The sequence below is a fragment of the Diaporthe amygdali genome, assembly GCF_026229845.1.
Source record: "Diaporthe amygdali strain CAA958 chromosome Unknown NODE_18_length_871485_cov_64_394520, whole genome shotgun sequence".
NCBI lineage: Eukaryota > Fungi > Ascomycota > Sordariomycetes > Diaporthales > Diaporthaceae > Diaporthe > Diaporthe amygdali.
Window position 1 is genome coordinate 187,922 of NW_026517038.1, and position 27,761 is coordinate 215,682.

General features: G+C 54.9%; 7 protein-coding genes across 7 annotated transcripts; 4 read left to right on the plus strand and 3 right to left on the minus strand.

Moving 5' to 3' along the window:
• Positions 1 to 420: 420 nt before the first annotated feature.
• Positions 421 to 1,792, minus strand: J7T55_004011 (uncharacterized protein; the record flags this gene model as incomplete). The annotated part of the gene is made up of 3 exons (XM_053144678.1): positions 421 to 1,271; positions 1,471 to 1,655; positions 1,713 to 1,792. The coding sequence occupies 3 exons, from the start codon at positions 1,790 to 1,792 to the stop codon at positions 421 to 423; spliced, it is 1,116 nt and encodes a 371-aa protein (XP_052992512.1).
• Positions 1,793 to 4,913: 3,121 nt separating this feature from the next.
• On the minus strand, positions 4,914 to 8,163 carry J7T55_004012 (uncharacterized protein; the record flags this gene model as incomplete). The annotated part of the gene is made up of 2 exons (XM_053144679.1): positions 4,914 to 7,659; positions 7,712 to 8,163. The coding sequence occupies 2 exons, from the start codon at positions 8,161 to 8,163 to the stop codon at positions 4,914 to 4,916; spliced, it is 3,198 nt and encodes a 1,065-aa protein (XP_052992513.1).
• Positions 8,164 to 9,046: 883 nt separating this feature from the next.
• On the plus strand, positions 9,047 to 10,126 carry J7T55_004013 (uncharacterized protein; the record flags this gene model as incomplete). The annotated part of the gene is made up of 3 exons (XM_053144682.1): positions 9,047 to 9,375; positions 9,484 to 9,796; positions 9,875 to 10,126. The coding sequence occupies 3 exons, from the start codon at positions 9,047 to 9,049 to the stop codon at positions 10,124 to 10,126; spliced, it is 894 nt and encodes a 297-aa protein (XP_052992514.1).
• A 254-nt stretch (positions 10,127 to 10,380) lies between these two features.
• Positions 10,381 to 12,197, minus strand: J7T55_004014 (uncharacterized protein; the record flags this gene model as incomplete). Its single annotated transcript, XM_053144683.1, has 3 exons — positions 10,381 to 10,440; positions 10,508 to 11,305; positions 11,460 to 12,197. 3 exons carry the CDS (start codon positions 12,195 to 12,197, stop codon positions 10,381 to 10,383), a joined length of 1,596 nt encoding a protein of 531 aa, XP_052992515.1.
• Positions 12,198 to 14,361: 2,164 nt separating this feature from the next.
• Positions 14,362 to 16,142, plus strand: J7T55_004015 (uncharacterized protein; the record flags this gene model as incomplete). Its single annotated transcript, XM_053144684.1, has 2 exons — positions 14,362 to 15,358; positions 15,418 to 16,142. The coding sequence occupies 2 exons, from the start codon at positions 14,362 to 14,364 to the stop codon at positions 16,140 to 16,142; spliced, it is 1,722 nt and encodes a 573-aa protein (XP_052992516.1).
• Positions 16,143 to 17,495: 1,353 nt separating this feature from the next.
• J7T55_004016 (Platelet-activating factor acetylhydrolase 2) lies at positions 17,496 to 19,343 on the plus strand (the record flags this gene model as incomplete). Its single annotated transcript, XM_053144685.1, has 1 exon — positions 17,496 to 19,343. One exon carries the CDS (start codon positions 17,496 to 17,498, stop codon positions 19,341 to 19,343), a length of 1,848 nt encoding a protein of 615 aa, XP_052992517.1.
• A 3,972-nt stretch (positions 19,344 to 23,315) lies between these two features.
• J7T55_004017 (uncharacterized protein) lies at positions 23,316 to 26,434 on the plus strand (the record flags this gene model as incomplete). Its single annotated transcript, XM_053144686.1, has 2 exons — positions 23,316 to 23,405; positions 23,711 to 26,434. The coding sequence occupies 2 exons, from the start codon at positions 23,316 to 23,318 to the stop codon at positions 26,432 to 26,434; spliced, it is 2,814 nt and encodes a 937-aa protein (XP_052992518.1).
• Between the last annotated feature and the right edge of the window lie 1,327 nt (positions 26,435 to 27,761).

The following is a 27,761-nucleotide window of genomic DNA, read 5'->3' on the forward strand; positions in this document are numbered from 1 at the left end:
CACCGACTGTGGGTGATCCAGCAAAACAACCTCATATGTTCCACTGATATCCGGAAGACGAGATTGATCATTTGTGATTGATAACACTTGGAGTCTTTTGATTGAGTTTTCTAATCCTTCACCAAAGTGCTGTGAAGCCGGCTCGAGTTTCAAGATAACAGAGAAGATGGGTTAAAAGGGAACGAAGGCCGCTCGAACGAACGTTCATAATCTCTCGAGTGCCGTGGTAATCGGCGCCCGCAACAAAACATGGCTTGCTCAGAAAATTAATGCATGGCTTCGTGTTACACTATCTACCTCCAACCGTTTTCGCTATTTTGAGTGACCTCTTTATAAACAGTCGGAAATGGCTTTTAGATATACATCGTCTGACATTAACCAATTACTCCTCCAATGTATCTAATCTGAACGTGGCTCCCTCTATATCAACTCAACGATCGCGCCTGAATTCCCAGGTAATTGAGCGTACACCGGCTGCTGAAAGACGGGCAACAGAGCCATAGGCTGTCTCTGCGCACTTGAGGTCCCAGAACCGCGTTGTGAATCGAATGGATTGCTGGCCCCAACTACTGAGTCTCCTCTTTGTCCGACGGCTAGATGTCTCTCTGCCTCGCTGGAGAGGCTGCCTAGGCTCGCGGACTCGGAGCCCCTGGCTTGCCGGTCGATAGATACGTTCGGGGGACTCTCGGGCCGCCGATACGTCGAGGATGACTGCCGGACAACGCGCGGCACACCGCCGGAACTCCTGTTGCTGTGCTGAGATACGCTCGCATCTGATGATTTGCGGACGAGTGGGTGACTGTGGAGGGATGTCGCCGGTCCGGGTCTCGACCACGTCGACGACCTGCCGCTGTGCACTCGGACAGGCGACGGTAGTTTGAACCAACTGGTGCCGCGAATTTGAGGAGCAGCAGTTTCGGTCATGGTTGGCTGGGCACCAGACATTGCCCACGGCTCATCTGGTCCTCGGCTGTCGTAATCCACGCTGTAGTGCTCCGAAGGTGCATGAAGGCTCTGGTGCTGCGGGGAGATGGCCCTGGCGATCGGAAGCGCATCTGAATCCCTCGGTCGGCTTCTCAAGCTTCTCAAGGACTTTCGCCGCCACAAAATCACAGCGGCGGCTATTATCGCGATCAGCAAAACAATGGCAACCCCTGCTCCTATGGCAATGCCGATAAAATCCGCCGTATCCAGTCGGTTTCCTCCGCCGGAGCCGCCATTATTAGCCTCATTTGTGGTCGGCGGGATGGTTACAGCAGCCCCCGTGGATCCTGTTGATGCGGTTCGTGATGATGACAAGCTACTGGTGCTTTGGCCCCCTTCTGCTCCTCCCGCTACATTCGTCGATCCAGTCGACGACGATGGAAATATTAAAGACGTAGAGAAAGTTGACTCGAATGGTGGAACGACAGTTGCTGTGGAGCTGACAAGACTCGTTAAACTCGTTGAGCTAGTTGGCAGTGGTATCACTGGCGGTGGTATGGCTGACGAGGTGGTCGAGCTTGACGGCGGCGGAGCCACTGGTGGAGTTGACAAGCTTATCGGCGGCGGTGTCGATGTCGAAGTTGTCAAGCTGACTGGCGGTGGTGTTGCCGTTGAAGTAGTTGTCTCTGCCGATGGTGCTGTTGTCGGAGGGAGCGGCGCAGCCGCAGATGCTGTGATGATGTCAGTAAGGCCTCACAGGACTTGCATGTCCTCAACGTTGAACTCACTCGAAACCGGAGCTGGTGCGCTCACAGTAAGCCCTGGTACCTGAACACGACTGGTTAGTAGTCTTTCGAGAGACGATCATGGCGTACATAAGTGGCCAGCCATTTCAGCGGCCTCAAACTATTCAAATTGGCCCAGAATTCTCAGGAGATCCAAAGACATCTAGTATCAACCGCAAAAATGAGAGCATTCTGAGGAGTTACTCACGGTTATTCCGCCGATCGGGCCCAAGCAATTACTCCCACTGCCAGCAGCGACGCAGGTACTGGCTGGTGGGCAACAAACTCCATTGCCACAGTTGACAGGCACGAGGATATTGCAACTCTGCCTGCCTTCCAAGTCAAAGCTTGCAGCACGTATCATTAAGTCGTGCCATTGCCGTTCTATATCCATAATTGCGCAGAAAGTAAAGTGAGGCCGGCCTCGACGTGGGGAAAATTTATGTAGCCATCAGAAAGAGAGTATTAGAGGAGTCCGATTATTCCAGTATGTTCGTCTTAGCATCATCTCAGCGGAAATGGCCCGGCATATGTTGGCAGACCATTGGTGTAAGTCATCATAATCAAGGATTCGAGACCGGACGAATAATGGGGATGTGCGGCGACGATCATGCGCCGTTGGCTTTGAGACAAAACGTGGAGTGAAGTAAAGGCTCGAACCCAAGCACTGAAAATTGCCCTTCTTGGATGTCTGGTAAGGCATACTTCTTGATAACAAGAAAAACAGAGTTTCAGTGCAGCGGTCGGGCCTTTGCCGTATTAGACCTGACTGGCTGGCTAACTCAACCCCAAGCCCACGTATAGTCGGCAGTTTTCAGACGCATCTAATCAGCAAAAGCTTCTCGGTCGAACTTCATGCATACATTTAAGACGAACAAAGCACTGATAAACACATACCCGAAGATCCCGAGAGTACATAGAAAGATTGGACACCTGAGAAAATCGCGACGCGATGATCATCGATGATTGGGGGTGAGCCTGACTCTTTCTCTGTCAGGTTCGGCGTACAAAGCCCGTCAAGTTAAGTTTGAGATTCAAGTGATTATGAAAATATGCCGAGTACAAATATAGCTCTGGTTGCATTAATACTTGTTAACCGGCAGCTCCCAAGTGGTATCAGAACTCCGTCTGATCATGGCATGTCAACACACCACTGATCCAGCCCTGATCGCCTGGGCTGCCCTGCATGTAACCTCGGACGACTACTTGCGGGAGGTCATGGACGTTGGTCTGCGTCATAGCTGATTGAGGTGCTGAATCCAGACCGTTATGATGTAACGTACTGGTGCTAGGAGTCTGTAAGGCTGTGAATTTCATCTCAAGTACCTTGGGTACCAGGCGGCTAGTGGCTACTCGATTATGAAAGCTATTTGTATCCCCAATCATAGCGACGCGAGCACGAAAGCGAACAAAAGCTGATGATGAATCTCATACAAGAACCCGTGGTCATCGAAGCGAGTGGCTGTCGGCGGTTGATGCTGAGACGACACCAGAATGTACACATAGCACCTACCTACCGAGCCATATGCAGTTCTGATCTGAAACTCCAGCCTTCACCTTTGTGAACTAATCTCTACTTCAACATTCATATGCTTTAAAAAGCCTTCGGTGTTGCTTACAACCGACAGATTTCGAAAACGACGGACGACGAAAGCATACATGGCCGCCCCGAAGATCAACCGCGAAGGATTAATCCATGAATCGAAACGCATGCTGTGGTATTAATATCACTGATGAAGCAATGGCATCACTATCTATTTTGCGGGGAGCTCGTCCAATGCCCAGGGCGCATTTTCGATCGAACTTTGTGACAAACCTAGGGCGAGTGCCTATACCAGCCGACATCTGATTACTTCTCATGCAAATCAATCTCAAGTCCAGAGTTACAAACTTGTGAAGCTATCCAATCAAACGCTCCAGACACTGGGACGCAGGCGCCTAGGTAGAAAGGGGCCGGCGTGGAGCCTGGGTAGCGGGTGAGGCATACAAGACATACGTGACGGCTGCCCAGGTCTGCTATTGTGAGTTCGGCGCCATTGGGCCGCAGTATGGTATGGTCGGTTGCGATTGGACACATACTTTCTCATCAATTCGACTGCGACTTGTCTCTTTACAAACCACTGTGCGAGAACCCTGAACACGGCGACGATCCATTCGCTCGCTCGAGTTGACAGCAGCTTCTAGTACTGCTCAAGACTCTCGTTATATGGGAAACCAGGGACGGCTTGTTGCGATACTTGCTACACGTACAGAATTGGATGTACACAGTGGAATATCGGTGTACTTAGGGGACTTACCGCGCCGTAATGCTTTTACAAATCTGCGCGTTGGGACTCATCGACTGAACGGGCTACCTTCTTATCATTAGGTCTACAAGCTGGTTCTCCGTACAACAATCGGCCAGGGGCGCGAAAACGTGTCACGGTCTCAAACGTGTTAGCACCGGTGCTATTGTAACAACATGTTTGATGACTACGGTAAGTGCTTATCTATCTCTATACACACATCATAGACAATCTCACCATCAAATGTCAGTCATTACAATTCGGGAAGTCAGGAAGTGCAAGAGGCGGTATTGGGGGCAAAAAAGACATGAACCTTGAACATAATTTTCCAGTGGTCAAAACCAATGTGTCAAACAGCTGCTGAACAAGGTCTAGAAAGTTGACGAGTCCTTCTATCCTTGGCTCCAAACGGGAAGGATCCCTCGGATTTAAGCTCGACGGCTAAGACAAGACTTGTGTATTTACGACCTAATTCAAAGACAGCGCGTCGAAAAAGTCCACCTCACGTGCTTGCCGTCACCCATAACGCGGCGGCGGAGACTACGGACACTTGGCGGCACGCCCAACGCCCGGCAATCGTCGATGTACGTCAGACTATTCCGAGGAAGGAAATCATTTGTTGTTTCGAGTGGCACATCTGAGCCCCCGCTCACGCCCAATCGCGCAAGATCAGGACGGACAGAGGCGCTATGCCCCAGAGAACTTTACTGGGAAAGGGATATGACAAAAGTCGCCGGGTCTGAAGTCTGAAGGTTGATTTCAGAAGCATGAGGTCGTGACACAAATCACTCTGCCTAGTCTGCAAGAACTTTGCCTTGGTCTTGGCTTGTCCGCCGCGAAGCATGAAGGCACATGAAACCGCTGATTATGACATCAGAAATCGCTCGGAGCGCCCTTCCACTCCTGTCTTTGCAAATCCTCAGGTGCCACTTCCCAAGAGCAGACCGCCCGTCCTCGCCCACAGCCATGCCAGAGCACCTTGCGGCACAGGCGGCCGCTCGTCAGCAGCCCGCCGAGGCGTCACCTTAGCCTCGATCGCGGCGTCGATCGCGTCCAGCAGAGGCCTGGAGAACCTCCTCTGGGGGAAGTGCTCGGCGATCTTTTCCCTGAGGCCCTCAACCTTGCCTGGGTCCGCGCCGCCATAGACGAGATACGCCCTCAGCACCGCTGCCTCGAATTCGAGCTTGGCCGGCTTGGCACCGCCGGCGGCGGTCCCCCTCCTGTCAAAGACCTCAGAACACAAATCCGTCCACACCGACCCGTACCTGCCGTGGGAGGCCGCCCCGAGCGCGTATTTCTTCTTTGGCGCGGCACGGAGAAAGGCGCACAGCGCGAGCGCGACGACGTCCAGCATCTCGGACGACGCGGTAGTGTCCCTCAGCGCCCACTTCAGAAGCGGCCACCAGATGGGCTCCCAGCTGTTGGCACGGACCTGCTGGATGATGGGGTCGTTCCAGAGATCCGTGTCGCCGCACTGTACGTCCGGGTCCGCTCCGTGCTTGAGCAGCAGCTCGATCATGCGGCACCGGCAGCGCGCCGAGGCTGGATTCTCGGCGACCCTAGTCTGGCCGCAAAACGCCGAGACGGACCGACGGATGAATGCGTGCCATTGCACGTCCGGCACAGCCGGGGTGCGGCGGCGGGAGAGCAGGAAGGCCAGGAGGCCGGTCAGGTCTGGCTCTTCGGCGGAAGGGTAGGGTGACGGCGCCAAGACACACTTGAGCAAGCTGTCCTCGGAGACGTCGCTGTCCATGGGGAGAGCTCTCGTGAGCCGATCTCTGACATAAAGTTCCAGGCCACTCTGAATTGAGAACTCCAGAAAGCTTGTGCAAATAGGTCTCGGCTCGGTGGCGGTGCCGTAGCACCCCGTGTACCAAGGAATTCTGCATTTGAGGGTGGAAGATAGAGTATCCAAGGCATCTTCGAGCTCGTCTAACAGGTCTGTTTGGGGTTGACCGCGTTTGCGCTCGGATACATAGGCGTAATGGAAAGCCTCCAGAAGGAGGCTGGACAACGGGCCGCCTTCTGCCAGATAGCTTTCCCTCTGAGGTAGCGATTTGATAAGGACTATGAACCCATGTAGGGTCGATTCATTGGTGTCGATATCTGGCGCATTTTCTAGCAAGAAGTTGGCCATTTCCTTGGTGTCCAGGAAGTCTCGTACCGTCCGATGAAGAAACTCAACTCGATACCCCAAGTAATCCACACTTCCAGGGTCCTGATATATTTCCAGGAGGCCCTTACATCTTCCATTGAGCCTCCGTCTCATCTGCTGGTGTCGCAACGATATATCATAATTATCCATGCCTTGCACGGGAAAGGTAAGAGCCCTGCCCGGAGCCCCTGAAAAGTCGTCTAGGAAGGAGTAAAGCATGAGGGATAGCGGCCGGGATGCATTCAGAGCAACCAGGAACGTCTCAGCCATCTGATGGTGGTAGATGGACTCGACAGAATTGAGCATATGCCGGAAATATTGTTCCAGGTCTGTTGGAAATTGACGAATCCTGGCCTCGAGTATCGAGAGCGTGTCACCATTAGTGAGACCCTCCGAAAGCGAGCGGATGACGAGGAACACCCATAGAAAGACACCTTGCGCCTTATCTGTGATATTTTGGACCAAGGCATCGTATCTCGTGCTCTGGACGGACATCAGCCTCCAATTGGGATGCTCTTGAAGCTTTCCCTGGGCATATTTCGTGATGTCCCCTCGAGTGAGATCATGGATGTAGATTTTCCTGTCGTCATCCCGACCGAATTCGTCCTCGAATACGTTCCAAGGTCGGCTTGAGACACATATTTTGATGTTCTGGCTGGAGGACAGCTCCCTGAGGATCTTGGTGATCTCTAGGTGGTTCCCTGAGTATTCGTCGAGACCGTCGATAAAGAAGCAGAACCTCTTCGACAGACCATTGGCCTGCGAGAGCCTGGTGATGGTTTCTCGAAGCTCGGACAAGGTCCAAGATGTGATCAAACTATTCCTTGCGCCGCTGATTTGTGACGATCTCCAACGGTCGGGACAGACAGTCGGCATCAAGTCGGGGGATTGCCTGAGAACCTCGAAGAGCAGCGATCGAAGCAGACCCTCTTGAGTCTTCTGCAGTTCCGTGCCGAGGCTCCAGAAGTAGAAGTTGGCAATGACGCATGCGTCAGGGGCGGCCCAACTCTTCAGCGCTCTCGACGTCCGCTCGTGCGAGCCGAGGAACTTCATCAATGTCGACTTTCCGGAACCGGCCTTGCCGGTGATCCAGAAAATCCCACTCTTCGATTTTAGCCAGCTGCGGAAAGTGGTTTTCGATCCCACCGACGACGAGCGTGAGGCCTTGAAGATCCAGTCGAAGGTTTGCTGGTATGCCTCCGGGATGCTCTCATAACGGGTCTTCATGACCTTGTAGTGCAGGGATGTGAGAACCTCTTGCTCGGCGGATATCGTGTTGGCTAGCGAAGCAACTTCGGACAACCTTTTGGGCAAGCCGTAAGAAGGGTCCGGCAGGTTGTGTTCTGTTCCGCTTTGTAGTGCCGCGCCCTTGGATACTGCCATAATTTTGATTCTGATATCGGCGAGGACCTTCTCAACATCGCCAAGTCGAGTATCCTGCTTCAGCTGCATGTCATGACACTGGTCTTTGAGATTTTGAAGGGCTTCAAGAACGGTGCCGTTCTTGTCGCTTCGGAATTGGCGTCAGTGAGCTTCATCGTGTATGTCACAACACTGCTTACCTAGTGAGCGCTATGATATTGACCGCTAGTTGATCGCGATATTTGTCCATCCTAGCTTCCAGGGCTTCGATCTTACGTCTGCTCCAGACGGTCCGCAGGGCAGCGTAGACGGATGCAGCCCTACGCCGAGGGTACTTGTTGAGCGAAAGTGACCGCAGAGCTGTAATGAGCTCGTCCGCTGTGGCCGAACATTCTTGCGCGAGCTTCTGTATGGCCTGTTCCCTATTGTCGAGGGCACCGAATCTTGATGCTTGAGATGAGGATGTAGTGACGATGTGCTGGCTGAGATCGCGGAGCTCGGTGCAGATTTCCTCCAGGTCCTCACTATCCTTGGTCGATCCCACCGCAGAGTCGTAGATTTCCTTGGATTGACTCAACAGCTTCGACGTGAAGTCAACAAATTGAACCACACTGCAGGCGAGGCTAAGCGAAGTGAAAGGGTCCAGAACCATGACGACAAGAAGTGGGCGATACCATAGGACCAAAGCGAGAGCCTCTGAATCTTGTTCTTGGAAGGCAGGTGAGGAATTGTTTCAATGTCATCATGTTAATAACGCTCCCATGGTCGTCAGACTCACCAGGCATCAGAAGTGCCTACTCGTCAGCCTGCAGATGCGGCTATGTGTAGCCGTGGTGTGGTGGGGGGACCATGATCCCAAGCCATCATTCGTCCGCCATCACTGGTGCCAGAGGCTTGGAGTAGCTAAATGCAAGCCACAAAGGCTGTGTCTCCCCTGACCGTACAACCACATGCACCTCTAGCCTTTTGATACGACACCTCTTATGTAGGTCTCAAAAATCTCTTGCCTTGTTACAACACACCGAGAGCCCGGGACTGCTAGCGTTCTGTGTGCTGGACGGGAACTTCGACAGCGAGATGACGACTTGCCCTTAAAGTAGCCGTTCGACTCCGCGCACTGGTAGAGCCAAAGTGGAGGTGAACAGGCCGTGATCTTGTAAATGGAATGATTAAATAGACTAAAAATCTCCTGCTGTGGTAATTGAAACTATGTGATTTATTCTGGCTGGAAATCGGATATAACATCTTTACTTCCGTCGGGGGTCCGGATCTACCGGAGACCACTCAGGCGTCTTAGACACGGGCAGTCAATCCTACGAGGAATTATAGCGGGGAAACATCACGACGCACCTGGACTGGAAGTCAATAAGCTGTCCAGACCTCGCCCATGCACACGTTCGGGGGAATTGTTGGCTCATTGATTTGTAAAAGCCTGTGATTGGATTGACCCACTACACGCTATATATACCGGAGCCTTCAGCCGAATATCAACCCAAGAAGCTGGTTCGACCACGCGGTACCTCATAGCTCCCAATATGTCTTCAACTGCAGGAACGGTCCTCTTGACAGGAGGCACTGGCAAAGTAGGCCTGTGTATCGCCAAGCTATGCCAGACCTCGTCCACGCCCTATCTCGTTGCCTCGCGGTCCTCGTCCTCAGCCACTGCCTCGACCCCTCACCCAACTGTGAAGTTTGACTGGCTCGACCGCACGACATGGTCGAATCCCTTTATCACGGCCACCAAGACCTCGCCCATAACAGCGATATATCTCATCTCGCCACCAATCTTTGAGGCCAGCACCATCATGAATGACTTCATTAACCTCGCCAGGGAGCAGTACGGAGTGAAGCGATTTGTACTACAGTATGCTCGTCCCCAAACTCAGGTTCCAGTATCCGGGAATTTAGGAAAATCTGGTACCGAGTGCACCACCATACAGCGGAGACCGAAATAAGGCTAACACACCCCCAGGAGCGCCACCTCAATCGAAGCCGGCGGGCCTGTCTTCGGCGGGACCGTGAAGTACCTGCAGGAGCTGGAGGCTGCAGGAAAGGTCGGTTTCGGGATAATGAGGCCGACCTGGTTCATGGACAACTGGGCGGAGCAGAGCCTCCAGAAGACAGTCAGGGACGAGGGTAAGGCCTACTCGGCTTCCGGGAGCGGCAAGATACCCTGGATCTCCAAGACGGACATCGCGGCGTGTGCATTCTCCGCGCTGACGGCCGAGGCACCGCCTAATGGTGACTATATTATATTGGGGCCCGAGCTGCTCTCTTATGCAGAGGTGAGTCGACTTTGCCCGGTATTTTTTTAAGGCCATCGGTGTCGGCGTGTTGGGGCTGGTGGACTAATTGGATCGCAGTGTGCGGATATTCTCAGCGAAGTGGTCGGCAAGAAGATCGTGCATGTCGACCTTAGCGTAGAGGAGCTGGCCGAGCACCATGTCAAAAACAGCGGAATGGCCGAAGAATATGCGCAGGTTCTAGCGGCCATGGACACCCCGATCAAGAACGGATCGGAGGAGAAGACAAACGATGTGGTTCTCAGCGTGACCGGTAGGAAACCGAAGACATTCAGGGAGTTCGCGGTGGAGAATAAGTCGATTTGGCTATGACCATGACGTGGCCTTTCAAGCTCAGCCGGTCCCATGGCCCTAGAAAAAGTGTATTTTAATGAACGTCAGGAGAAGTAAATCAGACCTGCGTATATCATGACCAAACACCTTGAAACCCCGTAATGCGAGTGTCCGCGCCTTGCGAGCCCAGAAGCAAATGCTAAGACAATGCTCCCCGTCTGAAAACCTTACAGAAACGCCTAATCCGAGCCTTTTACCCAAGGATGGAAACAGAACATTGAGAAGGCTGCAACCTATCTCCGCATTCTGTCTCGCTCAATATCGCGCGAGGGAGTCGCGGATTCGTCTTTTGTCTAGGCCAGTTGTTAACATGCAAAGCGCTACCTAAGCACTACTGAAGTCAGAGGACAGGAGACGTACCTTGAGCAAGACATTCGCCTGCTTGATCCCAACAACGTCAGCCAGAAATCTCATCCGGCCATGCAGGTATCTCTTCTGCTCCGGAGTAGCATAGTCTGAGACCAAAGCGGTAAAGGCAGCCCTGTAGATGACCAGGCCTGCGACGCCCTTCGCAGGGGCGGCCGCGCTGGGCATGCCGACAGGAAAGTCGGCATACTCCACGTCATATCCGTTCCAAGAGCAGCAATAAGGGGTCGCGGCGACGATGTCGGCAATGCGCTGCTTGGTGGCTTTCACGGCAGCCTCGTAGTCCTCGCCGTTTTTCCAGTCGTCGGGAGCTACCAGCCAGGCCATGCAGCGGAATATGCAGGTCGTGAGGAAAATGTGAGAACACCAGATAATTGTGTAGATCATGGCAGTGTAAAGATTGTGGAAAGTGTACACCTCTCCAGGTGGGTCCTCGTCGTCGTCGCGTGGCCTGTGAGAGGTTCGGATTACGGTGCTTACAGACCATACAGCATTTTGAGGCTGGTCTAGACTCAACAACTTCTTTTGCATGGCCTGTGCCGTCCGCAGCAGCTCCAGTACGCCTTGGATCTTCCTCGGGTCTCGATTTCCTCCGGACAGAAGTCGGTCAGTCTTCATGCGGATCTCGCTGCACGCGATGGTGAGGGTCGCAACTCGGCTGACATACGGCTCGCCACAGTGTTGGCGCAGCAGCCAGGAGTAGTCATCGTGCTCTACTGTGGGCGACATGCTGCGGATGGAGAGGTATTGGTTGCGTGTCATTGCGAACATCTCTGCACCCTCGTCGGTCTCCTGTTGATTTGGTCCTCGCATTTTGACGAGCTGGGCAGCCCCTTTGATGTGGTTGACATACTCATCTAGCCTTTCACGTGTGGATGCTAACGTCTTCGCCATGGGACCGATCGTAAGCTCCTGGATTGGAATAATTTGGGGATTTTTAGCTCACCTCGTAAAATGCCAGCAGCAACACGGCACCCAGTGTCCCGTCACTCTTGACCTGTGCAGGATCCTGGATAGCCTTGTTGACCTCCCTCAGGGCTTTTGAGTAGTAGGACTCAGCCTCGATCATTAGGTGACGAGAATTCGGACGGGAGGCCAGAGCCACAAACGAAACAGCCTTGAAGGCCGACAAGAGACATCTCGAGGGATCACCTTTGGTCAGGATCTTGTATGCGAACTTGTAATATCCCCTCCGCCCTCCGGGCATCTCTGAGACGAGAACATAGTCAGACAGCAAGAAGCAAGTTGCCTGCTGCTCCACGGGGGTCACAAGCGAAGCGAAGTAGTCCTCGTGTATCGTTTCCCAGGAAGAACTCGACGAATTGCTTGATGTGACGGACGTCGATGACTTGCCCGAGTCGCTGCCTCTCCTGCCCTCGAAGAAGCCGCATTTCCATTCCGGGGGGTTCGCCTTGATATCCTCGGCCTCATCGTCGTTCGTTGCCTCCATCAAAGCCTGGTCCTCCAGCACCTGTTCCTTCTCGATGACGATGCGCGTCCTCTTGAATTTTCGGATAGTTGCCTGAGTCTCATCGCGGATCTTGCCGTCGAAGGGGTCCCTGTAGCCGGGACACTGCCGCTTGGATTTCTGACATTTCAAGCAGAAAGGCTTGGCCTCATCGCACTTGATTCTGCGGGCGCGACAGAGCTTGCAGCCGCCCGAAGGCTTTCCCGTGTTGACCATGTTGAGCTACTGACAGACGAATGCGACCCAGCGTGGCGAAGATTGTGAACAGGCGCGGCGGAGGGAGCCCATGTGGCAGTGGTTTTCACTCTATATGGGTCGCAGAGAAAAAGTCCCGAGCGCTCCACGATCTATGCAGGTCATACGAATTGGTCGGCTCGAAGCCGAAGATGGAAGAGTCAAAGCGGAAAAGGTGGGAGGGTGGTAAAACAGGGAGCGAAGAGGCGACAGCACGAGACAGCACGAGACAGCGCTGGCTACGAGGAGCAGATAGCCTCAGAGGGCACTCGTCTGAAGATGTGAAACCCGACGATGAGGATATCGGCGTTCGCTAAGCCGTCGCTGTTTCATGGGGAGCAGCAGCTGGCAGCAGAGCAGTGCAGGCATGCACGAGACGGGCCACTGGCAGGACGAGTCGACCTGCCGGGCAGGTAAACTTAAAAACAAGACGCTCCCGTATGATTGGGGCGTGTCAGGGGGTGATCGAACCTGCTAGCCGATGAGGCAGGCATCACAACGTGGTGGGCGAACCTGGGGTTGAGCGGGCATGAAACGAAACAACCCGGGCCATGGTGATGTGATGGTGTAGCATTTTGGCATCTTGGGCTGAAGGGCCGACCGATCCTCATCCATCCAACGTGCAGCATCCGACAGTCCCTAGCCGAGGCGCGCGTGCGTGCGTGAGTGCATGTGTGAACAGCATGATTGTCCCGTGATATTGAATTTGAATGGATTGGACGATGAAGTAAGCTTTGTCTGGACGTTGGAAGTGGATCGAAGGCGATGAAAGGATTGATCCCTGGGCCGAAGAGCCCTTCGCCTCGGCCGAGCAAGGGACGGGAAGATCAAGGCCTTATCGAGTCCAGTGACCGACATCAGCTCAGGCCTGAGCATGGCAGATCACTGGCAAATCCTACGTACACTTCTGTGCAGTACAGCAGATGTAGACGGACTGGTGCTGTACATAGGAACTGTACTGTACGTGTTGCCCGGTTCGGGGCGTCAATTAGCCGACGGAGCAGGGGCCATGAAACAGCAATTCATCCGCTGCCATGTCTGTCTAGTCTCCCTCCAGACAGCAGCATCAGTTCGTCCTGCCTCGTGGCTGAGGCTCAGTCCAGAAGCATCCTCTTTGTGCCGGACACGCCCAGGTGCCCAGGTGTTCCATGCGGCATCTCAAGAACTGGTCTGTAGTGAAATCGCCTACTGCCACAGAACCAACCAGACTACACAAACATAGGACGATCAGCTCTCAGACATGCCCACGCTCTCCGGGTAGCATCCGCGGTCGTGTATCAAGTGGTACCAGCAGAACCTTATCTACGCTCTCGTCTCAATAACTCTGTTGTTGAGGCTCAACCTTCTCAGACGACGCCTGTGCCTATCTTTCGTTCATGCCCCTGATCATCAATCTGCAGGCAAGGCATGACGAGACCAGACCGTCGAGCACCGACAATCTTGCTTTTACTCACAGCCTCAGCCAAGTGTCAGCTCGAGGACTGTGCAGTGCGCACGCATCACAGGGATGGTGACGATGGAGGCGCGAATTCCAAGTCATCATTCAAGTTGGAACGCCAGCCGTGACGACGACGAAGGCTTCATTCCATGCTTGCAAGTGCAATTTTTTTTGTATGCGTCGTATGATTCACTCCTCCTCCCCAGGGGAATCAGCACATTATCAGCATGTGCTTATGGCTCCGGCGGAGAGGGAGCAACCTCTCGCCGCATCTCAACTCTTCCAGCCGCGTTCGCGATCCTTCTAAGCTGCTAACCCCCATTGGATCGCTCGCTACCCGCGGAGCAATCTTTGACCCGCAAATTATCACATTTCTCATCCATACCTCGCATTCGCCATAGAGTGATTCACTGCTGGCAAGTCGGCATCATACAAGTAGTCTTTTGTCATGAAAAGTCCGGCGGAGCCAGAGGATGGGGTGGGTTTGGTTGATTCGTAACTATTTCATTATATATCTCTGGACAGAGGGAATGCGAGTGCCACTTCTTGAGTTTACATCCGTCACGATATAAATGATTCCAATTTCATTCCTGATACAATATTGTGCTTCTTGAGAGCTCATAAATACACCCTCTTATAGCCGCATTATTCATTTTAATGGCTGAAGATACTTCGAGCATGACATCCAAGGAACGAGTTAAGTCTATTATGGATCCAGGGTCTAGTACCCCGACATCAGGAGAGGAGGAAGCCCCTGCAACAGACGACCTGCACAGAATACCCACAGTCCGGAGCACGGGGAGGCTAGAGATTGTCGACGACAAGCCCGTGTTCAAGCCTACCAAGGATTTCGTACTGGCCTTCATCGCACTATGCGTGCTGGGCCTCGCCTGCGCCTTCGACGCGACCACGCTGTCGGTCGCCCTGCCGACCATGAGCTCCGCGCTGGGCGGCACGGCATTGGAGGCCTTCTGGTCGGGCACGAGTTTCCTGCTTGCCTCCACCGTGTTGCAGCCCACAGTGGCGTCTCTCAGCAACATCTTCGGCCGCAAGTATCTCATCTACTTGAGCTCCGTCCTCTTCGCGGCCGGTTCCCTTGTCGCCGCCCTAGCGGGTAACTTCAGTGTAGTTCTGGCTGGCCGCACGATCCAAGGTGTTGGCGGAGGTGGCATCCTGGCCCTCACCGAGGTCGTCATCACTGACCTCGTCCCCCTTGCCTTTCGGGGCCAATGGTTCAGCATTATGAGTGGGTTCTGGTCGATCGGGACTGTAACCGGGCCCCTGATCGGAGCGGGATTCGCCCAGGATGTCACCTGGCGGTGGATCTTCTATATCAACTTGCCCATCATCGCAATCGGGGTCCTTTTTGTGGTTCTCTTTCTGCATCAGACCAAGATACCCGGCGACATTGTGAGCAAGCTCAAACGATTTGACTGGCTGGGCTCCGTGCTGTTCACAGTCAGCTCAACGGGCTTCCTCTTCGGTCTCACCACAGGCGGCGTAATGTATGACTGGAGCTCTTGGAGGGTGCTCCTGCCCTTGATCATTGGGCCCTTTGGCTTGGTTGCCTTCGCATACTGGGAATTCCGCTTTGCGTCGGAGCCCATCATCCACAAAGGAGTATTCAACAACCGGGACATGATTGTGTCCTACGTCATGACGGTGTTCCATGGCATGATTCTGTGGAGTGTCCTTTATTTCCTCAGTGAGTTGCCCCAAAACTAGTCACTCACACACGAACGTCTACTAATAAGCCCTGAACAGTCCTCTACTACCAGGGCGTCAAGTTCTTTAGCCCAGTCATCTCTGCCGTCGCAGCCCTCCCCGAAACCCTGACCGTTGCGCCCGCCGGCCTCGTAGTTGGCATCATCGCCGGCAAGACAGGCCACTACCGCTGGTCCCTCTGGGCCGGCTGGACGCTGACCACGCTCGGGGCCGGCCTCCTGCTGCTCCTGAAGCCGGGGACCTCGACGGTGGCCTGGATCTTCCTGAACATCCCGATAGGGCTGGGGACGGGCATGCTCTTCCCCGCCATGGCGCTCAGCATCCAGGCGGCGTCGGAGCCCGGGCTCAACGGCGAGGCGGCCGCGTTCTTCAGCTTCATGCGAACCTTTGGCCAGGCCGTTGGCGTCGCCGTGTCCGGCGTCATCTTCCAGAACGTCTTCCGCCGGAAGCTACTGGAGCTGCCGGACTTCGCGGGCGTGGCGGACCAGTACTCGCGGGACGCAACGATCGTGGTCGAGATCATCAAAGCGATGGACCCTGGGCACCAGAGGAGCGAGCTGGTGGATGCTTATAACTCTGCCCTCCAGGGTATCTATGTCAGCATGATCGCGTTCGCGGGTTTCTGTATGGTGTTGAGCGTGAGTGTCAAGGGTTACACCTTGCAGCAGGAGCATGTGACGAAGCAGGCTCTTGTGCAACAAGCTCAGGAGCGCAAGGAGCCTGGAGATATTGAACGAGGAACTGCGAAAGCACAGCTGTCGTGACGATACATGGTAATTGGTGCTTGGTGCTTGTATAGCATAGATTAGTGGCGTAAGGGCGTCTAGTTTTGGAAACAGATAGACGGTGGTCGGTTTTCAGGGGCAAAGATGTCAGTTTGGTTCTGCTTGACACTTATGCATCATAGACTCTACATCATAATGTACATTTCATAATTCGCTACGTCTTCACCCTAAAGAATAGAATTGACTTGCACCCACGTATTTTCGCAGCTCAATAGCCCAAAGTATTCAGCTCTTGAGAGTCAAGCTGCGAGGCTGCTGAAAGACTCTCCTTGGGACTGGCGGGGACTGATAGTGACGAGATGTACAACCTGAGCCCTGAAGTATCTTACTGGGATCGTTTCCCTTGGTGGCTTTGAACGCTTGCAACTATAAATAATCGCGTAACAAGAACATATTGCGGCGGCAAACTGGAGTAGTTGGAGCCTGATCTACAGCTGGACTCCAGCTTCGAGGCTCACAAGGCTGGTGGCCGTATGAAGGCTGTGACCTATCCCTGTGGCACTAGTAGTAGCAAGCAACTTTGGCATCATGTATCATGTTGTGCAACGGCCAAGTCCTGCTGCTACCCGTGACAAAAGGACCGCGTAAGCACCGGGTGCAGAAGGGGGCGCAAGAGGCGTTTCCTACAATATTTATCCATGAACCCTTGCAGTCATACAGTACCGTGATACAAGCGCGTGCTGTCATGTTTGTATCTGTCGGATGTTACACAGATGGGACCGATGGGGCCGGCGAGGTTTGGGCGTGTAAGACTATCACTAAGTCTCCCATCCCGAAGCCACAGCCAGCGCTTGCCGACTGCCGCACTACACGCGGCTCGCATGAGGAGGCATATGCGGTTTGGCGCCTACCAAAGCGCAAGATCAGACCAGATGACATTTCGACAGATTTGGCATTCGATGGTCGTCTAAAAAATCCTCATGATGGATGCTCGAGCGGCCTCAAGTGACGTCGCTCGGGGTGCGAAAACCCGGAGCTTTCGGTCCAGCATGCTTCACGTTCGAAGTGCTCACTTGCGTTTTACCCCTTGGAGTGACGTCACTCGGCCAGGAACTTTCTCTCGTCTCCCTGGTTGCGAAGAAATCCGTTAAGGTCACACAAATGTATTTTGTCGTGAGAAGAGTCTTCGAATGTTTTATGGTGCCAAGAGATATAGAAAATACATCATCTGTCGGCGACTTAAAGAAAGCGTCCAGGACTCATGGTGTTTCAATGGGTAAAACCTACAACATTACGAAGACTCTACGAACCTCACCAAGTCTGATCGACCGATAACCTCTGCCTTTTGTATTCTCGCGTTCCTTCGGACCCAGCGGTCCAAACACAGCAGGAATGGAAGAGAACGAAAGGCAAAGACCGCAACAAAAGCAGCCAGTCGTCCCTCCACCACCCCCTAAAACATGGCGCGAGCGCATCTTTCACGCGCTGCCCTACTACACAGGCCCATACAGCGTCGGCTACATGGAGGTCGAGCTCCCCGTCGACGAGCCCAGGACCTTCTCGCGCATCAAGCGGGAGCACCGCCCGGCCCTGCAGCTCGACACGGTGCTCTTCTCCGTCTACTACCCGACCAACGCCGACCCGGCGGCGGAGCACCGCGTGCCCTGGCTGCCCCGGCCGCGCGTGCCGACGTGCAAGGGCTACGCCAAGTTCTTTAACATCCCCCACTTGCCCATCACTGCGTACATGGCAACCACCTGCATGTTCACCAAGTTGCCCGCCTTCCGGAACGCGAAGCTGGCTAACAGCTGGCCGTCGGGCGTGAGGGCCACTGCGCGGCAGAGGCTGTTTGAGGACCTCAGGCCGAAATTCCCCGTGGTTGTGCTCAGCCATGGGCTGGGAGGGTCGAGGACAATGTATTCGACTGTCTGTGGAGATCTTGCCTCCTACGGATTTGTCGTGGTGGCTATGGAGCATCGTGATGGCTCTGGGGCGAGGTCATATGTTAATGTGCCGGCGGAGAGGGACTCACCGGAATTCAGCAGGGACAAGCGAGAGAGCGCGTCTGAATCAGAGCCCCAGAAGGCCACGGACAGTAGGAACGAGGGACAACCTAAGGCAACCCGGAGCTACATGGTGGACTACATTTTCCCTAAAGACAACGCGCAGGACACTGCGCCGCACAATCCGATAGGAGTTGACCATGAGTTGCGGGACGCTCAAATCCAGATGCGACTGGCGGAAATCGAAGAAGCTTACAAGGTCTTACAGATCATCGATGCTGGCGATCCGGAAGACCGGATCAGAGACAACAACCTGAGGAAGAAGCCCAACCGAGGGTCAAGCTCCCGGGGACTGGACGGTGTCGACTGGGCGGATTGGAAAGGGCGATTATCCCTCGAGAACGTCACGGCCATGGGCCACAGCTTCGGCGGCGCGACCACAGTACAAATTCTCAGGCTCAATGACCATTTCCCCTGGATTGGCCAGGGCATACTGCTGGATGCCTGGGGCCCGGCGGCCCCGGAGGTGAAGCCCGGCCACGCAGAGCAGACGATCACCAAGCCACTGCTCTCGATAGGGTCCGAGGCGTTCATGCACTGGCGCGAGAACTACAACAAGATCGAGGACATCTGCAAGGAGGCCGCGCAGAACGACGCGCTCTGCTGGATGACGACTGTGCGGGGCTCGACGCACATGTCGCAGACGGATTTCGCGGTCCTGTTTCCAAAATGGATGGACCTGTTCATCAAGACCCTCATCCATCCGCTGCGTGGGATCTACCTCACCATCGCACCAACCCTCGAATTCCTCAAGATCGTCCTGCCCCCGACCCAGACCTCGTCCTACGATACTAGCAACTGGGTCGACGATGGCCTGCTCTTGAAGTCGCATCCGGACTCGCAGATCTCGGTGGAGCACCGACCGGACGAGAAGTGGACGGCGGCCCGGCTCAAGATCGACAACGAGTTCCAGGTGCGGCTGCAGAGCTTGTGGGCTCAGACGTGGCGGAAGAGGAAGAACGCCGAGGCAGCGAATGTGCCCCGGGATGCCAGGGGAAGACCGTTGTTTGGGCTCAAAACGTGGGGGCCGGGCGAGGAGATGTGGGTGCACATGTGCCCTAGATTGGAAGACTTGGAGAGGCGCCTGGAGCACCGGGACATGCGGGAGGGCGAGCGGTCTGATGGCGAAGAGCACGAGCAACGGTCGCGGCGTGTCCTGCGGTGCCCAACGATGTAGGCTGCTTTGGGTTTAGCTGGGCGGTTCTAACGGCGAGCTCTGGGTGACGTCGTCCGGACGGAACTCTCGGATTATCTCTCCGCCTGTATTTTCTGTGTTCCTTCCACATTGCCATGAGCGTAGATACCCTCTTCCAAATGCGATGAAATACCGTTTCAGGACGATTTTGGTCAGCTCGTAGATTGACTTTTCGCACTGGCTCCACTTCTGTTCATGAACTGGTCGTCGGTGGTGGACCGGCGGCCCGGCTTGTGACTCGGCCGAAGGAAAGCATCCACTGTCGCGCGGGCCGGCCAACGTTTCTCCTTGTCCAGGACCCTGGGACCAGTGCCAACAAGCGGCGGCAAGATTCTACCACGAGGGAGTCCAAGAAAAAAGGGGTCACAGCGCCACCAGAGTCCTCCCCATAAGAGTTATTAGATTTTGCCAACCGTGCCAGAGATGCGTCGCGCTGAGACAAAGCCCCTCCTTCCTCGGACTGCAAAGAGGCTACCGTCTCACGATACGAGGCCTGGGCGCGGCACACAGACTCGTGGCGATGGGCGGGCGGGACGCGCTCAAGCGGGGCCCGCTACGCACAGCTCGCCGTGCGGCGCGGGTTCTCCCATGTGCTCGAAACAACTGATCGGCGCTGCTCTGATGAGCCCAGCGCGCCTCAAGACTTTTTCGTCGAGTCAGTCGGGAAGGGTAGCCAAATTGGAAAGAGCTAAAGAAGAAAAAAAAGCGGTCCGTTTTGGGACCGGGAACCGTTGCAAAGACGATGATGCACACTTGCTTCTTTCTGCCTTCGGCTCCAATGCTGGAGATTCCCTATTCATTTTGGGTCGAAGGGGGGAAGGGTGGAAAGGAGGGGGCGAGGATGTCTGAAGATCATGCCATGAAAAGGGCTATTTCGGAGAGCTCGTATCGGCGGGAGCAAGAAAGGCGCATCCATCACATCAAACTGGAACTGCAGGCTGGCCCGGGGTTGGGCTTCCCTGGGATTTTCTGGAAACACTCTCGGGTAGATTGCCGATTGATTGAATGTCGACATCGGTTTCTCTTGACCCAGGGATGGCAAGGCTCGCCCGGTGACCGTGTATTGACTGTCTTGGCGACTGTTTCCTCTGGCGCACAGCACAAAACATTGGTAGGCTAGTGATGATTTGCATCAGCGGAACTACAGTAGCCGCTGGTGCTAGGTAGGCTGGAGGACGCAGGTGACATGGTCAGCACGGAGAAGAAGCCGTCGAAGGTGGTGAGACTTTGCTCATTGTTGTTATTGCCGTACCAAAAAAGGCACGCGAAAACCACGGCACCCGGCGACGGTGACACAAGGGCACGAGGAGTGGAAGGACCATTGACGGAGACCACAGCCAGGGGGGGCCCCCTGCCCTACGACAGGGACTGGACAGGCTACCCGAGCGTCGGTCCTCCACATCTGCAGTTCTTCCACCGCGATGGTACTGCCAAGTTTTGGTCCATGGTCGGTGGTTGCATTTTCTCTTCGCCCCTCCTCGCCTGCCTCTTTCTTTATCGTGATCTTGATCTTGATCTTGATCTCCTCACCCAACAATTGAGGCGTCCCCGCAATAAGCCAGCACATGCACAGCACTGCACTGCACTGCAAGTATGTATGTAAGATGAACATTACATGTACATGTATGCACTGCAATGCGCAATGCGCAATGCAGGCAGCAGGTGGCAGGCGAGCATGTGAACTGCGGGCAGCGGTGAAGAAGCTGGCCCGCCTGTCCGCCCGCCTGTCTGCTCCATGCTCCATGCTCCATGCTCCAGCTGAGCGGCTGCAGAGCGGCTGAGGATTTTGGGGATGCTGCTGTGCTTGGTTTCCCTCGGCCATGCGTGTGCATGCATGGCAGCCATGGCAGCGATGCCGATCCCGCCGGACTTTGCCTGTATGCCCACTGCTGACTGCCCACAAAGGGCGGACACCGCTCGGCGTCAACCAGAATGGCACGAACGGGTCCCCATGCGTGGGCCCCCAATGGTCACACACGCGGCAGGGCGGAGTCCTTTTCTTGTGCTGTTCTGTATCCATCAGTCGGCGTAGGGTGCTCGTTCTGTCGTTTTCGTCTTGTGTCGTATCGGATCGCGTTGTGCGTTGTCGTGTCGTGTCGTGTTGTGCTGGGCCCGGCCGAGAGCGAAGCAAGTGATCAGCATCTGCCTCTTCGTATCTTGCGGCCAATACTGTAATAAGAATAACTTTTCCTCTCCTCATCCGTCCCCCGGCCTAGCACGCCTCCATGACAGTAGCACCCCAAAGGGGACTTGGAAATCCACAATCGCTCACCCGCATTCTCTCAGGCCAATACAAACCATGTCCTTGTCTCTGTCCCATGCCCCAGATCCATGTCCCTTGTCCATGTCAATGTCAATGTCCACGCTCCAAGCCCACCACGCCCCCGTCGACCTGCATGTTGATCGGTGCTAGCTGCCACCCTGCCACCACAGCAAATTCAGTATCACACAGGGGGTGACTAGCTGGGGCTTAGGTTTGAATTGGGTTGCTAGGCTGGGCAAAGCTGGGCAGGCTGGCAAGCAGGCTCTTAGTGCTGTCGTCAAAAGAAGGCGTGCTGGCGCCAGTTTGAGGTTCGGTCGTGCCACGAGCGTGCCATGACGAGGTAGCATTAGGAAGCAAGGCGAAACTGCCCCAACTGCCCCCAGGTGCAACGCCGAAAGGGAATCTTGGAAGAAGGGGTCGCGAAACACCAGGCCGGGCTACCTCCTTCCTACTAGGTACTGTGGGCTGTGGGCTGTGTGTGTGTATTCGTCCAGTCTCCAGTTGCCGTCTTCGGCTCCAGCTCCACCAACTACACGACCTTGACGGTGATCGATACCACCAACGAACAGAGCCCTAGCTTTTGGCACGATCAAATCTGATCTGATCGATCCTGGCCAGGTAAGCCGTCCATTGATTGCTATGATGTTTTTTCTTTTCTTTTCTCTCTCTCACACACATTCTCTCACTTTGCCTCTCTCCCTCCCTCCGTCATCTCATCGTCCCATGTTCGATCTGACTTCCTGCCTCACCTGCCGTTGATGCTGTTGAATCCTAGCTGGACTCTTCCCCGGTATCACCATCGCAGGGGTACCTAGGTAGCTGCTTTGTCCATTCATTTCATTCGCTTCCCTTTTTCTTCACCTATCCCTCACTCCTCGAAAAAGCCACCGACCACATACCGGGCGCCCTCAGAATCATCCCTCACCTTACCAGTCAGCCCGTTCGGTGTTCGCTCACTTCCTGTCCGACCTCGTCAGACCATCCACACCCACCCTTCCCTTCTTTCAGCTGTCTTGTCACTTCTCCTCATGATCGACCGGTCAGGTTACTTCGGCCCAGATTGACTTGCCCAGCAACGCCAGCAACTGCACACTTTAATACGCCACTCCACGCCACTTCACTCGCATATCCCCCCAGGCACCCATCCACACCACCACCTCACGGTTCCCACCATTGCCAACCTTTCGTTCACCTCTTTTTTTGCCGGACAGGCGCTAATCGACCAAGACATTCGTTTTGCAACTGACCTCATCTCCGCTGCCGACGACTTCGGCCACGCGCACGCTACCTTCTGACTTGAGGCTGCCGTGTCCCCCGTCCGCCCTACGATCCTGGCCGTCCCACGTCCCAGTGCCAGCTTGGCGCGCCAACTTGCAAGCAGAGCTGCCGCACTTGCATCTTCAACCCTCAGCCGTGCGAGGGCTAAAACACCAAATATACCCCACAGTGCAGCTTCTGGGACCACCTCATCCTTCGCCTCTCTTTAGTCCCAACCAAAGCTGCATCGTATACGTGACAGACAGATTTGCCCAGCTTTATCGACCACTTCGACCTGCGTGGTCGGGCTGACCAGACACCTGCAGCTCCGTCACTCGAAGTGGGCTGGAGGTTATTTGGTCCTCTTCACCCCCTTGCCTCAGTCAATTTGACTCCCGAGACAGTCTCTCAAATTTCGCCACGCGGTCTCAGCCATGGCGAACACAGAGCAGGGCAAAGGCCCAAAAGTCCCTTCTAGGGCAGCAAGTCTCCAGCGCATGCTTGAAATCGAGAGAAAGCAAAAGGTGAGTTTATGCGCCGGCCCCCTTGGCATCACCAACCACCCGTGTGCAAAAGGAAGCCGTTTTGCTCCAAGTAATAAATCTCTGACTTTGTTCTTCCCGCACAGATGGCGAGAATGCAACAAAACCCTTATGCGGCTGGCCCGGGCCGTCGCAGCGACTCACCTTCTGCCCGCCCAAAGTCGAATTTGCTCACCCGCCGCCGAGATTCTTCACAGCCGCCTCAGGACGACCGAAGAAAATCCACAATGCCAAATTATAATTTGCCGCCTTTAACAGTCCATACTCAGCCATTACCCACGACACAGGAGAGGTTTGCGAAGCCGGCAGGAACGAGGCCAGCTCCTCTGAAGGAAATGAGGAAGGGCTCGGCAGATCGCGACAGTCTGCCGTCAGTGGTGAGGGCCACCGCGGGTCTTGGCTCCCCACAGACCAAGACGGTGACGTTTCTCCCCTCGGACGACGGGCAGTCGGAGACCTCTTCAATATGTCATTCACCAACTTGGGACGACTACGGAAAGAAGAGGAGGAGAGACAAGGAGGCAGCAGCAGCGAACCAGACGAAATTGGTGAAGAAGCGGCTGACCAAGGAGCCCCCTCCTGCGGCAATGGAGAATCGACCAAAAATAAACCCTCGGGCTATGTCTGCGCCTCTGTTGGACCGTATGAGCCTCGACGACACCCGACCATCGGAGCCGCCTTCCGTGGAAGCACAAATCGAAGGAAGCAGGCCTCAGACAATGGCGCTCCCTGCTAACTTAGGCTCCATTGAGACAACTCAAACTGTGGTCAGGAGTCCTGCATTTATTGGTGGCGTACGTTTGGAGCGAGAACGCGAAGCGGCCATGCAGAGACTGGTCAACTCGAGGGCTCCATCCGCCGAGCGCCCAGGGCCAGAAGTGTTGGAACAGAGTCAGACGTCACGACCTGCATCAAGCGAGAGACCAAAGAAGACAGGGCCCAATTCACCGACCTCATACCCCCCAACTGCTTCCAAGACCCCGTTCCTGAATCAGCCACCTCCAGCAAAGGGTCACGCCAGGAAGCGAAGTGGTTCTCTCAGTAGCGTTGTCTCTAAACTCTTTTCCTCCTCCAAGGCTTCTGAGGACCCCAAGCCTTATCTGGACAGACGTGGTTCGCAGGACTCCGTGCAAACGGTCTCCTCACTTTTCTCACGAGGCCGGAAGAGGAGCGATTCGGCCAATTCACAGGCTCGCGCCCAGAGCTACGATGTCTACAGTCGTTCAGGCGCATCGACCCCGATGAGCGAGAGACGAGGCGCACTCAGCCTCCCACCTCTGTCTTGGAAGAACGGGCGCAAGAACAGGACGACTTCGATGATGGCTGTCCCGCCAGACTCGGCGAGGGATGCCTCGTTCTCAACTGAAGAGACCAGCGGGCTGAAGCAGGATAACTTTACTTTCCTTGAGCGCCCATTCTCACCGCCGATTGAAAGCCCGCTCTCACCCCCCGCGAGCTTGTCGGCTTCACTTAAGGCCAAGATGAGTCCTCAGCTCACCCCTGCAACCAGTGCAAGGCCTGTGTCCCAGGTCCCAAAGAAGACTTTCAGAGAGACCATCAAAGCTGGCTTCAGGTCTTCTACCGGCCCTGACCTGAAACCCTCTTCACACCGCCGTACGGGGACAGACGATACACTCATTGGTGGCGACATCACGCCAACCCTCTCCGACAATTCTCATCCTCTTCAAAGTAGTTCAACGGCGGGGCCTTCAACAAGTGGTGGAGGAAATAGGGGCTCCGATGAGCACCCTGGGCGCCAGCAGGGTCATGGTTCGAAGGACTCGGGGGCTTCGTCTTCATCATCCCATCCCGACACTGAATCCATACCGCCTTCACCAGTGACGACCCCGGACACATCACGGCCGCAGTCATTGAAGGACAATCAGCCTGGCCGCGTTGACGAAATGAAGAAGACACCGTTGGTCTCTACGCATGGAGCAAGTGGTCTGGGCTTGCAGAACCCATCCTCAGCGGTCGTTCACTCGTCCAGCAATTTTGCTCCTCGGGCAAATTCACCACGCATCGATCTCAATCTTGCAACCGGTGATTTCAGTGAGTCATGGAATCTTGCAAATGAGCCTAGGTCTCGATTCGCCGATGTACCTGCACGACCGCCGCCCCAAGAAGACGAACTATGGCCACTGGGCAAGAAACCTCTTGATATGGATCAGCTTTCTTTCACTAGTGCTCTGACGAGTTTGGACGTCAAGACCTCGTTCCAAGACCTGGGCTCACCCATGTCGGATATCGAGCCATTTTCTCTGGATAGGAATCCTCCAAACGGGACTAAAGTGACCTTCAGAGGTGTCAAGCTCGAGGTTGTGAAGAGCCCAGCGTATGCGAAGAAAACCATTTCCGGCGCTCCTTCACCCACAAACGACACGAGCTTCCTTCCGGCGCTTCGCCACCAGGCCCTCCCTCCGCGAACCAACGGCCGTCCTGCTCAGGCATCGCCGACGCACGACGAAGTCGATGACCGACCATACCCAATTCAGGAAACCCGAGCCGGAACCCCCGACTCTTTCCAAGCGCCAAGTGCAGCATCGAGGCACCTACAGCAAGCCAGGAAAGCAGCCCCAGCCTCCCCACGATCCCCGACAGCGATGACCAGCGGCAGCAGTACCTCGCTCCCCGGCAGCACGACCACGCTTGCCAGCAGCATCATGGGCCCGCCGGTGCCTCGATCTTTCGCCCTATCCAGCCATCCCAAACCATCAGGTGGGCCTGCTGTTCCTTCCTTGAGGCACAGCAACCTCGACACGACAGGTCTCAAGCCCATCGCCAAAATGTTTGTCGAGTGCTGCAGCTGCAAATTCTACCAGGACATGCCGTCACGGGTGTACGAAGCCATGGCGCGGCCCGAGGACACGGTCAGGGATAAGAGACTTGGGGTGTCCGGGCAGGTGACCACGTGCGTCAAATGCCCGTGGTGTAGCCACAATATGAGCACACAGTGTTGCGCGGGATATGCAGCTGTGGTCTATCTGAGGGAGAAGCTGCACGGACCTTAGACCGAGCAGTTGTAACGAGATGAGACAGGTGGTGGAAGTTGATAATCTAACTGATGGGGAGAGCCCAGCAAGTAACGTGATATGGGGAGACTGACTGCCAAGAAAAATGAGCGGCTGGAGTTCTGGGATTGGGATAATGAGGGGCTCATCAAAGCTATTTGTGGGCCAGTCTACGTCTTCGACTGTTGGACTCAGAAGACAAACAACACACTTATCACGAAGCATCGCGGCTTACGAATCACGAAAGATGCATTTTTGGGCGAGAGGGAACGAAGAGGGTTTAATGAGACCATGGTATGTTGCATAAAAGTTCCTGCATCCATCTTGTCGGCGACAAGACGGCCTGTTTGGCTTCTACTCTGCTTGGATTGGTTGACTGCTTGATGAGAGGCTGGCACGCATGCATGAGCAATGGCATGGGGAGCTCTTAAAAGTGAATCCGGTACTATAGAGGCCTCTGTATAATACTGAGGTGTTTTTGCATGATACCTTTCGCGCCTTGGTGTATATCTTGCCTGGAGCATGAAGCCACCGAGGTCATCGCGGCCATGGCCACGATACCTGCGCACAAGCAGGATTCGATAGTTCTTAATGGCGCCGGAGAGATACAAGAGAACAATCAGATCAGCCTTGCCCAGATTACGGCCGCACTGGTGACATGATGGCTTTTGGTATTGACCCTTGAACCTTGGAAAGGTCTTGGAAAGGAAAGAAAAAGCACAAATAAGACAGCAAGCCACACACGCTGCAAGCCCCACCTACATGTGGCTACACGACATGGACGGCGATCATGAGGCTCGCAAACGGACCGACCGAACCGGAACGACGATAACCCAGGCCTAATAGCTTCGTGACACCGCAGGATTTGGGAGGGAGGGCACGGCATGGGCCGGTTCGTGCGCGCGTGTGCGGCGCGTGCCATCCATCTGGAGAAGAGGGGGGGAGGGATAGGCAAGGGAGGTTGCACGGGGCCAACCGCACATACATGATGGGATGATTTCGCAATTCCTGCCGCAAACACACGCTTTTTCTGTGTGTGTGTCTCTGATATTCATGTACGCAGTCAGACCTGCACCTGCAACACGTTTGAAATCGAGCGAATGACTAAAAATCAAACACCCCCGGGGTCACGTAGCACGACCGCTTCTATTACGAGCGGTTTTAGTCAGGTTCTATCGAGCTAGCTAGTTTCCCGTCCCGCTCATCTTTTTTCCCCACCCCAAAGAGCGAGCGGGTAGCCCAACCGGGCAGCCTTCGAGAATGGAGCCAGCTGAGACATGGTCTTTGCTAGCCCCGAAGCGCCTGTGGCTTTATGTCTCTGGACCCA